Raw genomic sequence first — 13,623 nt, 5'->3', positions numbered from 1 at the left:
TTGATAAGATCATGTATTTTTCCCCTTTATTCTTTTACCTTTTTTTTTGGCCACGCCACGTGGCTTGCAGGATCTTAGTTCCCTGACCAGGGATTGAACCCAGGCCCCGGCAGTGAAAGCGCAGGGTCCTAACTACTGGACCACCAGGGAATTCCCCCTTTACTCTTTTAATGTGGCAAATTACCTTGATTGATTTTCAAATGTAAAATTGACTTTGCATTTGTGAAATAAAACCCTTTTAGTTATGAAATATTATTTTTATATATTGCTGTATTCTGTTTGATATTTTGTTAAAGATTAGTTTTATGTCTGTATTCATGAGGTATACTAGCTACCTGTATGTTACTTCTGCTCTTCCTCCTTTGTAATATTGTTATTTGGTTTCAATGTTATGTTGTCCTCATAAAATATGTAAGTTAGGAATGAATAGAATACAGGTTTGAAAAAGGAGGTCTTTTTCTTCCTCTGTTTCCTGAAAAATTTTGTGTAAAATTGATACTATTTTTTCCTTAAGTATTTGATAAAATTTACGAGTGTAGGTATCTGTGGCTGGCCGTCTCTTTGTGGAAAGATTTAAAATTATGAATCCAAGTTTTCAGATTTTCTCTTTCATCTTATGTCAATTTTAGTAAGTTATATTTTTTCCAAGGAATATGTCCATTTTATCTACATGGTCAAATTTTACTATGTTTTTCATGATAGTTCCTTATTTTCTTTTTAATTTCTAGTGACCCTATGTTGATAGTACTGCTTTCACTTCTGATACTGGCAATTTGTATTTTCTCCCTTTTAAAAAAAATTAGTCTTGCTAGTAGTTTATAATTCTATAAATGTTTCAAAAAAACAACTTTATTAATTTTCTCTATTTTTTGTCTGTTCTGTAGTCTCTTGGTTTCTAGTCTTATCTTTATTCCCTTTTTTCTCCTTAGTTAGGAAGTAATTTGCTCATCATTTTAATAGCACTTGTGCTTATTAAGCTGAAGCAAGAAATTCTGTTATTCTCCTATTAAAACTTCAGATTTCACACTGTAGGAAATATGGCATAGATACATTATATCTTACCTGATATTTGTCTTTCAGGTTATTTAATTGCAGAGGAAACTCTTTCTTTTTTCTTTTTTTTTTTTTTTTTTTTTTTACTAGGCAAAGAACTTTATTAACCTTGGTTTTAAACTTTATTCCCAGGCTTCTTCAACTTAATTAGCTGCAAAGAATGAGTTGTATATAAGCAAAAACCGAAAAGAGCCGCAGTGTCCAGGGGCTTGGGCTTAAAAATATTAGAGATCTAGATTTTATCAGATCCATAAACAAAATTTTAAAAAACAGTCATATAAAATAGCAGCTCCCAGTAACTTCTTCAAGATTTATCTTCTTCAGAAGTTAACTCAATTCAGTTTACTTCATTCTTGGAAGCCTCATCAAAATTCTCCACAAGATCTGGAACTTCATCATCGTCATCCTCTCCAGTGGCAAGTGGTGCTTTTCCATCCACAGGTTATTTGGGCAGAGCTTCAGCCAGTCTCCTTAAACTGGTCGGACTGTCTGCACCAAGGTGGTTTAAGGTGCTGGGTAGCATTTCTGTCAGCTGCTTTGTCTCAGCATGGCCTGTAATGGTGAAAATGTTTGCTGCCAGAGATGCCTGAACTTTAGGTTTGTTAAAGTGGATCACTGTCCCTTGGTTTGTGAACATATTCACTTCTTCAATACCAGAGATATTGTTTACCCCTAACTTCTTTAAGGAGAACTGAAGTTTTTTGTCGTCTGCTGTGGCTGTTCTATGAACCACCTTCTTTCTGCGAGCAGTTCCTTTCCCACCAGTGTGCACTTGTGCCTGCAGTTTGGCGAGGTTTCTCCTGGTTCATGATAGTTTCTTTCATCTTGTTGCAGTGGAAATGGGGCCGTGTAGGGGGCTAGGGTTGGCACTTAGGGGTTCTCGGGCAGACCAGCTGAGATTAGGAGCACACACACAGGGACACAAGATGGGAGCTAGAGCGGAAATTCTTTCTTAAGTAACATTTCTACCTTATCTGCTGAAGATTTTCCTTGACAAAAATCTCTAAAAATAATTTTTAAAATAGTAATTAGTGTGAACACTAAATTGCAGATTCAAATCAACTTAATATCTGGATTAATAACACTAATGTCAAACTGTTCTTCCTGTCTAATATTTTTATTCCTTCATTTAATCTAAATAACGCTGGATTACTCTTCCTATAATACTGCTTTTTTATTTTATATCCTTCTCTAGAAACCTATAATAGTTCTTTAATGCTTGCAAGATTACATTCAGTTCTCCTCTGTCAGTCATTCACAGGCTTTCTATTTCTACCTTATACTTCAACTCTGTTATTTCTGTGGCAGGAATTCTTTATCTCAGTCATAACCCCACACGTTGTATTTAGTGTATTTTTGCTTTTGTTTCTCTTATCTTCGGGAGAAAGCAATCTGGAAGAGTGGAAAGAACACAGTGTTTGGCTTGGTTACACTGGGGCTTAGATTCTCTATCTTAGTTTTGTGACTATAGGCAGATTACTTAGGCTTTGTGAAATGGTGATATTATTTCCTTATGGAATTGTTACAAGGATAAATGAAATATATACACACATACATAGTAATAATATAGACAGAATTTAGTAGATATTTAACAAATATCTCTTCCTTTCCTCTCTTTCAGCTAATCCAGTCCTACCCAATTGAAGTTCCTTTTTTTTTTTTTTCATGAACTCCTTTTTTGGGCCTTATACTACAGTTTTTTGTTGTTGTTTTTTTTACCTTTTATTCTGTCCTGTGATACAAGTGATCTCAACTAATTAATTTTTATTGATAATATATTGTTCTTCATCTTGTTCCCTAGTTGTTTAATGCAGCCGAGTCATTCTGTCAGGAGAGTCAATTTTATATAATGTAAAGGCTGGATGAAGAAGTTAAGACTTGGATTCTCATTCTGCTTCTGTCACTAGCTTACTAGCTTTCAGGATGATATCATTCCTCTTTGAGCTTATATCTCCTCATCTTTAAAAGGAGATCATTAAACTACACTTTTATTAAGGTTCCTACCAATTATGAAATTCTAAATATTCTTGGAGTGCCTGTTTTATGCTAGATTCTGATGAAGCGTACAAAATTATTTTGAAAAACCAAATGTGTCTTTAAGTAGATTGACATGTACAAAAGAGTTAAGGTCTATACACAAATGACTAAAATGTAATGGAGTATACAGTAAAAGCCATATAAGTGTTATAAACAGAGTGCCATAGAATAGAGAATAGTTCATCTCATCTTTCCTGGTAGAGTTTAAGCTTTTCTAAGGTAAGATTTGTGTCTCCTACTGCTTCTTTTATTTTCCCCTAGAGATTTAAGCCTAGTATTGGACATACATATTAGTTGGACTTGATATAAGATTCTGAGCAAACCTTTTCGTGAAAGGAAACAAAAAAGGGCATTTAATTTTGTCTTCTGTTATTTATTCTTTGAATTTTTTTCTTTTCATTCTTTTTTTTGCTCTCCACAGAATGGTCCTAGTGCTAGATCATGTCATAAAATGTGCATTGACATTCAACGGAGGCAAATCTACACACTGGGGCGTTATTTGGATTCCTCTGTGAGGAACAGCAAATCTCTGAAAAGTGATTTCTATCGTTATGACATTGACACAAACACATGGATGTTACTCAGTGAGGATACTGCTGCTGATGGAGGACCGAAACTGGTGTTTGATCATCAGGTTTGGTGCACAGATAACTGTATGGTGGAATTAATTAGTGCTCAGTGACTCTTGCTCTTAGAGTTTATTTCACATGTTATGCTGAGTTTTCTATTAGTGATTTCTACTACAAATACCTATGACAGATAATAAAAAGAATTACTGTTTCAGTAGGTATAAAGTTATTCTTTAAAAATTTTTTTCTCCTGTTTGGTGCAGAATAAAATACTAAGATCTCAAAACACGGTTGTTAATTTATAAAAAATTTATAGAGAGTAGATGGAGCAGTACATATTAGGAAAAACAAATTTAGTTTTACGATATTCATAAATCATACCAATAACAACTTGCCCTTTTAAAACTTTTTATTCTACATTCCTGGAAAATTTTAAATTATTTTATAATGAGTTCAAGAATTTGAAATGTAGAGTTTTTCTTCCAATGTGAGTGAAATATATTTACTTTTGTATATAATCACAAACTTAGTATAAAACAGATGAGAATTTGGCATGTACTAGATGAAGTTTAAATTCAGCACCAATAGAAGTCATAGAATGATGTTGTAGACAAGAAGACTACATACAGCAATCTCTTAAACGATTTAAATATTAATATGTATGTAGCTGTCATCTCATCATCCCCATTATTATTGTTATCTGTCTTTGAAAACTTATTTTATATCAGTTCAGTACAGGTTAGTACTACCTCAAACAAAAGAGTAGCCACTTTGAATTCTGTAGGCAGTTTTGCTTGGCTTAACCCATGTCCAAAGGTTTTTGGAGTATGGGGAAGAAAAAGACTTATAAAAAATCTGTAACACTATTGATGAACAAAGCATTATGTATTACTTGAGAAATGGGGGGTAGTGCTAGAATTTATGACAGAATCTAGCTTATACCTAATATCTAGGCATTAAAACCCCTCTGTATTTATTGTTTCTTTACCAGTTTTTGTTAATTCTTTGCTTTAAAACTTTCCTCCTGCCATATTTATACTAACAAGTAGTTTTTATAGGAGAATGGTAAGGGAAAGAGGAGTGGCTTATATGCCTGTTGAGTATGTGGTGGGTGGAAAATCAAAAACATTAGTCTTCAGAGTACTCCCTAGATTGAATTTGGAACTTGTGCTGGCTGTACATAACTGAGCTCTGTAAAGCTTTGCACTTCTCTGCTGACATCCTCGGTGTTGTTCATGTGGAAAATAAGAACTCCAAAAAAGGTTAGACTTCTTCTGATCTTTTAAAAACAGAACATCAGCAGATAACGTTGTTAGGGAAACAATTTATTTTCTTGCCTCCAACTGGTTACAAATTTCTTTTCCAAAAGAGACTTATGTTTTTATGGGTTGAAAAAAAGAATAACTTAGGGGTAGTCTGAGTATAGCACATATGCTGTCCTTGTGTGGGGCCTTTGTTTCTCTTGACTTTGGTAAAACAGAATGTTCCCTGAAGCCTAGGTTCTGTTAAATAATGCTTGGTTTTCAACTCATTAGGTGTTATTAACAGAACACTAGGGGTGAAGAAGCCAGGATTTCAGTGCTAATTCAGCCAACAGCTGCTTCTGTTACCTTGAACAATTAACACAATGTATAAGCCTCCATTTTCTGTTCTGTTTCATGCAGATAAAGTTATAAGTTGGAACCTACTCCAAAAATTACTTGGAGTTGTTTGTGACACTTTAAGATTTGACACTTAACATTCAAATTTGAGAGGAACATGAGAAAGTTAGAGGCCTGAAGATATGGTTAAAAGTTACTTTGCCATTTTGAATTTTAACATATTAAAAAAATTAAAATTCAAAGACATTTGTATTTCCTAAGGACATAGTGGCAGCTTAGTTCTGAAGCTTTCCATGTTGTTGCTTTGTGTGATCTTTCAGGAACAATGAGAACCAAACAAAAAGATTTTAACAAAACACAAGTCACATATTCAGCAAAACCAGAAGCCAAAGAAAACCCACAACTCCCAATTCCTTGTAAGTTTAGCCAAAAACAACTGGAATACCCAGAACCTGTATTGAAACTCACAGCAGTGTAATGGAGAGAACTGGGAATGTAGAGGAAGCTTAGCAGAGGTACATCATAATGAAAGTGTCATGAGCAGAGCAGAAATTGAACCCAGTGCAGCCACTGGGGGAGTCAGTTAAATAACATGTGGAAGGTGCCTAGCAAGGCCCATAAGTGGTAGATATCAGAAAGCACCATCTTCCAAAAGTAAAGGAAACACTATGACAAGTGGGGACAGTAGCTCTTTTTGCATGTCCATTGAAGGAACTGGGGGAGCTCAAGGCTCGAGATAGAAGCCCCCTAAACCAGATGAGGTTCATAGTTAGAGAAGATGGCTTCACAGAAGCGCCATATTTTGAAGAAGCCATTCAGTTCAGTAGCAATAGAGGAGGAAGTCCTTGAGCAAGAATGTCACACTTCCATAGGGACCTTGTATTATCTGGTCCAGGGGAATTCAGCTCATTTAAATATGAAAAACTAAAAAGCAGTAAACACCAAATCTTTAGAGAAGTACTCTAAAGAAAAATAATAAAAGGAAAAAGAATAGCAAAAACTTTCTTTCATGCAACAGCAGATGAAAATTATATTCCAATATTCTAACATAAATTAATTGACTTAATGAAGCTTGAAACTCTGAAGAAAACTACAAGGCGTACATTCAAGAATGCAGATGAGATGGCCAAATAATAGGAGCAGGTGTAACTGGACCTGGTAGATCTCAAGAAAGAAATTGAAGAAAAATATAGTAACACTTCAAAAAATGAAGACTAGTTTACAAGGAGCATAAAGAAGAATAAGTTAGGGTCATAAGAAATAAGAAAGGCAGGTAAAGAAAACAAATATAGATATAAGGGCTAGCCAGAAAATTATAGCTAGAGAAGGCAGGCAAAAGAGAGCCAACATACATGTAATTGGAGACATTAAAGAAGAAAACCAAAACAATGGAACAGAAGAAATATTTATACATAAAATTCAAGAAGACTTTCCTCAAGAAGGAAGCCTATTGCACGTAGTATAAGAGGACCTGATATTGATAAATTCAGGGAAAATTGACCTAGGCATTCAACTCTAAGATATATATTACTGTCACTGAATTTCAAAGATAAAGAGGCCATTTGGTGGGCAACTAGATGAAATGATCCAGAAGTAAAATGAGACTGATAACAGATTTCTCTACAGCTGTATTCAGTGCCAAGAGACAATAGAGCAGTATCTAGAAGGTATTCAAAGAAAAGACAGTGTGAGCCAAGGATTTTATATCTAGCCAAACTGTCCTTCAAATATAAGCACATTTTGAGGAAATTGCTAGAAAATGGAATGTGAGCTAATCAAGAAATGACAGGAGAAACTTTAATCACCGTATTGGAGATCTCAGCTCATTGACATTCTCCCTGGGTCAGTGTGGATCATTGGCAGGCTGAACATATATTTTTACCCTCCTCCTGCCCAACATCCTGTGAAATGACAAGAGAATACATTAGTAATAGTGTAGAAAAACAAGAAAGAATGCCCTTAGGGAATTTAAAATATTTGAGGGAATTTCTCAAATAGAAAGCAGGTAAGATCAGATCCAACCAGAAGAAACCACATCCTGTAAGATAGCAGCAACTTGAGTCTCAAAGTATGTAGTTGGGGCAAACAGTAGATTATCAGTTGGAGATGAAACAGCAGGACATTTTCCAGTTTGACTGAGTAGCACTGAGCTGTGATAATTATTAATAGGTCAAGTGTTCAGTGTGGTCATTGGAGCTGGACAGATAGAGCAATACTCCTAAGAGGCACTGGAGAGCTGCTGCAGAACCTTTCACAGCATCATGTCTCATCTTGCCTTACCCAATCCCCTGAGGTAGACTACTGTATATGCAACAGGCAGATGAATAGGGATTCTCAGATACAAAGAAGACTAAAACAATAACCCCCAAATCCAAATATTTGAAGATAATTAATACTATGAGATATGAGGTACTGAACTCAACAGATTAAGAATCAACAAAGAAGAACAGTTTGTAGTGTGAATTGAAGAAGTCTTTAAGATAAATTTAAGTGATTTCTTAGAGCAATTCAGGAGGCTATTGCATTCATGAAAAGGAAATACATAGAAAAATTATAAATTAAAGATTTGATAGTGAAATTAAAATCTCAGTAAATAGATTAAAAAGCAGTGTGGGGGCTTCCCTGGTGGCGCAGTGGTTGAGAATCTGCCTGCCAATGCAGGGGACACGGGTTCGAGCCCTGGTCTGGGAAGATCCCACATGCCGCGGAGCAACTAAGCCTGTGAGCCACAACTACTGAGCCTGCGAGTCTGGAGCCTGTGCTTCGCAACGGGAGAGGCCACGACAGTGAGAGGCCCGCGCACCGCGATGAAGAGTGGCCCCCACTCACCGCAACTGGAGAAAGCCCTCGCACAGAAACGAAGACTCAACACAGCCAAAAATAAATAAAATAAATTAAAAATACAACCTTTCCTTAAAAAAAAAAAAAAAAAAAAAGCAGTGTGGACATACCTCTAAATGGCCACTAAATTAGTGAGGTAAGATTATGAGAGAAAAGTTAAACAGAGAAAAGGATCCGAAGTTCCAACATCCACCTTATAGGAGTTCTAGAAAGAGAATGGAGGCCAAAACAACAACAAGAACAAACCACTCAAGGTAAAAATGAAGAAAATTCTCAGAGCTGAAGAAAGATCGTTTTCAGAATGAAAGAAATTCCAAGTGCAGATCAGAATGAATGAAAAAAGAATATCCCTACCTAGATACTTCCTTAATGAAATTTCAGAACCAAGGAAGAAGAGAAAATCCTAAAAGCTACAGCAAAAACTGGTTACCTTTGTAGGTAAGCAAGGATCAGATTAACATGAGGCATTTTTGGAGGTTGGCGGGAGGTAGGGTAGTGGGTTGGACAATACTACTTAGAAGGCTTTATAGCAATAGCTTCAAATTTTGTGAGTAGGAAATTATCATGAACCCAACCTAACCCTAGCCAATTTTGTGTTCATGTGATAAAATAAAAAGACGGTTTCAAATTAAAAAACAGTTGGGGATGGGGTGGGGAATAAGTGGCTATCCATTATTTATTTGCTTTTATTTTATTTTTATTTATTTGTTTATTTATTTAAGGCTGTGTTGGGTCTTTCTTGCTGCGCGGGCTTTTTTTAGTTGCGGTGAGCGGGGCTACTCTTTTGTTACTCTTTTGTTGAGGTGCATGGGTGTCTCATTGTGGTGGCTTCTCTCGTTGCGGAGCACGGGCTCTAGGCGCGCAGGCTTCAGTAGTGGCTTGCGGGCTCTAGAGCGCAGGCTTCGTAGTTGTGGCCCAGGGGCTTAGTTGCTCCGCAGCATGTGGGATCTTCCCCGACCAGGGCTGGAACCTGTGTCCCCTGCATTGGCAGGCGGATTCTTAACTGCTGCGCCACCAGGGAAGTCCTGTTTATTTGCTTTTAGAAATTAAATACCTAACCTGACAGAGTAGACTTAAAAGATTTCTTCAAGTCTTGAGGGAAAAGATTCTATGATCACACAGAGTTTAATAAGCCATTGGATTTTCAAACATTTTTCAGAGATTAAAAATTAAAAGGAAACCATAAACTGACGAACAACATAAAGTTTCCCAGAGTGATTAAAACTTGTTATGAACAACATAAAGTTTCCTAGAGTGATTAAAACTTGTTATTTGATAATTGAGCCTCATTGAAACTACCTATCTTATCCAGGGAAGAACCAAGCTGAAGGAATAAAATTGTTTCTGTTTTGTGTCATTGTTCTAAGATATGGGAAAGAATCAAGCTAAAGAGTATCTTCCTCCCTTTTTGGGTTGGTTTGGTCCCCTATGCAAGAAAGAGCTACTAAGATGAAGATGTTTATGCCTCTCCCCTGATAACAAATGAGCATAGCTATATCAAAATGAAATTTAAATATCCCCAAAAGGAAAGAGAAACTCCCTTTGTAGCCATATGAAGTAGAACCATAGGGGCTAGATAACAGAGATTGAACCAAATTAGTATGAATCTGTGAATTTAGGAAAATGTAAAGAGACTCACATTATGTGTGTCCCTCAACAATGTATGGATTGCTTTTCATGATATAATCATTTAAGATTAAAGGGTAGGATCACTTTTCTTTGTAGTACCAGGGACATGAAAACTTTGACATCTCAGTTTTTCAACCATGTTCCCAAAGATTTCACCCTTAAGGAATTGTAGGTTTTCATCTTAATTTATGGAAGTCTGCCAGAAACCTGGGAAATGGCAAGTGAGTGAATCTTTTTAGTGGTAGGTAAAGATTAGGAGGCGCTAGAATCCTTTCTTTTTAATATTAAATATTAATTTTAAAATAAGCTTTGCAATTATTTTAATAGTTTTTTATTAAAAACAATACAAAAAATAGATAAATAGCAGGAGTAATTTGATGCGAGGAGAGAATTGAACATATAATGGCTAGTATTTGTGCTTTAGCAACAACAATAAAAAAATAGGTGTTTTACGTACACTTTATTCTTTAAACATAAATGCCACTTGTATTCAGCATCTAATTACCAACTTGGACTTACGTATTCTTCGAAATAGAATTTGTTTCACCTGGAGACTGATTGCTGCAAATGTCTTGTGTTTGTTTTGCTATTTGGTAACAACATAATTTGAAGAATTTTGTAAAATAAATGCAGAGAGTTGAATTAAGCTGCATCACTCTTATTCACATATCTTCTCTCTTATTAAATGGTAGCAAGAGGAATAGAATGCTTGCCTAGAATGGAGAGAAGGGAGTTTTTATAAGGAGGGTGTGATCACTGTTTGCCCACAGAGTATGATCAGTATTTACTCTTAGGTGTAAGTCGGTACCTAATGTATTATTGGTTGATTTGGTAAAAATTATGCAGCTTCAAGAAAGCATAAAGCTCCTTAACCCAGCATATTTTATTCTCACTGGAAAAAAAATGGAAACCTGAAAAGGTATTTAGAAATCCATACTGAATCTCTGCCAGGTGTTGAGCAGTATTTTAATAAGTGCCTATGATAATCAGGGATGGTATTTGGTGTTATTAAGACAATGTTCAGTTTCTTTGAGATTCCAAAACCGCACGCATTGGTTTCATTTTAGCATATATGATAGGAACAATCTAAAACTATTCAATCTGTTGCCTTGTTCTGTAGATGTGTATGGACTCAGAAAAACATATGATCTACACCTTTGGTGGTAGAATTTTGACATGTAATGGCAGTGTAGACGACAGCAGAGCCAGTGAACCACAATTCAGTGGATTGTTTGCTTTCAACTGTCAGTGTCAAACCTGGAAACTTCTTCGAGAGGACTCCTGTAATGCTGGGCCTGAGGACATCCAGTCTCGTATAGGACACTGCATGCTATTCCACTCAGTAAGAATATTCTGTACATTGTCTTATGTTACTGTGTCATGTATCTCTCAATAGGAAAAGAAGTGGTGAAATCTAATTCTTCAGTAAGAGAGCAAAATTTTTCATTAGAAATAAATGATGTGTTGGCAATGATAGACAAAAACAAAGCTACCTTTAACACAGAACTGTTTGCTAATTATAAGATTCTTCTGTCAACCTAATAATTCCTAAGTAGTTATCAGCTGAGTACTAATCTAGGCACTTTTATGACTCACTTCACTGCTTATATGTAGTAGCTATTTCTCTTTCTTATATACCTTTCTACTTACTGTTTTCTCTTAGTGTCTAGAAGATCAGTTTTCTAATCTGTTCTTATTTTCCCCTCTGCTACTCTCCATTAAGTGCAAAGAATTAAGAATTGACTTAATAGAATTAGAATTAAAATTTATCAGCAAAAACCAGCATACAGACATTTCTTTAACCTTTTTATGTGCTATAGTGAAAACTTGGGCTTCTTGCTGTGAACATAACTTTAAAAATATACTGTGGAATATTTTTAACATATACCGAAGTAGAGAGAAGAGTATAATAAATTCCCGTGTGCTTATTTATCAGTTTCAACAGTTATCATTATTTGACTATTCATTTTTCATATATCTAACCCACTTATATATTTTTTTTAATGTTTCTTTGATTTTTAAGTTTATTCTTAAATTTTATTGTGTTGGGGTATTTTGAAGCAAATTCCAGACATTGTATCATTACACCTATAAATACCGTATTGTATCACTAACAGGTAAGGGCTTTTAAAAAACATAATTATAGTATCATTATAAAACCCAACCAAAGTATTGACAAAAACGATTTCTTTATATCATTTAATATTGCATTCATTTTTTCCCTAAAATACTGAAAAATACCTTTTCATAGTTGGTTTATCCAAGTCAGGATCCAGAAAAGGTCTATGTATTGCATTTGGTTGTTATAGCTCTTAAATTTCTTCTAATCCAAAACAGTACTCCCCTCTCCTATTTTTTTTTTCTCTGTATACCACTTATTTGTTAAAGCAAGTAAATCTAGAATTTCCCATTTTCTTAGTTTGACCGATTTTATACTCATGGTGTCATTTAACATGATCCTCTATCTTCGGTATTTCCTGTGAGCTGGTATTTAGATCCAGAGGCTAGAATTTAGATTCACTCTCCTTTTTAGGGTGGTCCAAAAGGGGAGTTGCAAGAATACTTCACAGCTGGTCTGATTGCAAGATATAAAGAGACATTTAATGTGTAGTTGTCATACTTTTGGTGATGTTAAAATTGTTCTGGTGGGTTTAGGTGTTAACAGCCTGATTGATCAATTATAAAGTTTCCTGTCAACTTGTTATCTGATGAGTTTAGCAGCCGCTGATAGGCATAGACTATAGTGACTATAGTCATAGACTAGTCTATAGTCATAGATTTTAGTAGGGTTTGAAAAATGGTCATTTTTCTAATTACATCATTTCTTCATTTATTAACTGTGATTGTACTGTAAAAGCTTATCCTCGTTAACTAATTGGCTACCCTAATATGTAAAACACACAGGATAGGTAATATAAATGTTTGATTCTTTTCCTCTATCACCTTTTCATGTTAATGAGCTGAAGCTCCAGAGTTTACCAATGGTTTTTTTTTTGTTTTAAGTATTATTATGAACTTGTGGATTTTTATTTACTTGATGTGTTTAATCCAATGCTGTCATTATTCTTTTTGATCCCCTAATTTTTCTCTATCTTTGGCCAGTGGGAGTGCCCACCTCCCAGTATACCTTTGCATATATGGACACACGCATATATGTATATATGTCCTTTTTAGTAAGAGAAAAATCATGAGTTCATACTGATATGTCCAAGTCAAATTTAAGATCATAGAGTTTTAAAATTTAATATCTTTGATTTTGTTTTTGTGTATCTTTTAAGGTTAAAATCCTGCTTCCTAGTGACGATATGTTACTTGCTCTTTCTATAATAGTTTACAGAATAGCAAAACTAACAACAAAATCACTGAGTGCTGTTTAAGATTGCTTTCTGATTATTTTTCTGTTTAGGATATAGCCCACTAAGGATGGGAGTCAAAAACAAGAATTAAAATCACTAGAAATACTACTTCTCTGTGTGATCATGTCTCTCTGTGTGATCATATCTTTGTATACAGGCTTTGTATGTAGGCTTGTTTCACTTTTTTTCAAAGATTATTTTTTCTTTTAAGTTAATTTTGTTTTCTAATTAAGTAAAAACATATACATAGTTCTAAAGGCAAAACCGTAAGTCAGTATCCTTTTGGAGATATATGGTTTTTATCCCTGTCTTCCTGTTCTGTCCCTTCCCCTATAGCTGTCCTGTATTAGTTTCCTTTGTTTCTTTTTGAAGAAAGAAACAAACACAACACACATTACTTTTTCTCCTTTCTTACACAAAGGCAGCACCCTATAGCCATTATTCTGCACCTTGCTTTTTTCTACTTTAATAGGATATCCTAGAGATTACCTCTTAGCAGTATATAGAGAGCTTCCTCATTCTGCTTTGTACCAGTAT

The 13,623-nt window shown here is 35.0% G+C and overlaps 1 protein-coding gene and 1 pseudogene across 3 annotated transcripts in view; one reads left to right on the top strand and one right to left on the bottom strand.

Moving 5' to 3' along the window:
• Positions 1-13,623, top strand: part of MKLN1 (muskelin 1) — a 359,471-nt gene that overhangs the window by 285,604 nt on the left and 60,244 nt on the right. For all 3 annotated transcript variants that reach the window (XM_036863622.1, XM_036863621.1, XM_036863624.1), the window contains 2 exons: positions 3,512-3,724; positions 10,851-11,072. In XM_036863622.1, coding sequence (XP_036719517.1) covers positions 3,512-3,724; positions 10,851-11,072 — 435 coding nt within the window. The remainder of the gene's footprint in view (positions 1-3,511; positions 3,725-10,850; positions 11,073-13,623) is intronic.
• On the bottom strand, positions 1,158-3,449 carry LOC118900829 (annotated as a pseudogene).

The sequence above is a fragment of the Balaenoptera musculus genome, chromosome 9 (genome assembly GCF_009873245.2).
Source record: "Balaenoptera musculus isolate JJ_BM4_2016_0621 chromosome 9, mBalMus1.pri.v3, whole genome shotgun sequence".
NCBI lineage: Eukaryota > Metazoa > Chordata > Mammalia > Artiodactyla > Balaenopteridae > Balaenoptera > Balaenoptera musculus.
Note: the sequence above shows the minus strand (reverse complement) of the source record. Positions and strands in the feature narration are given on the sequence as shown.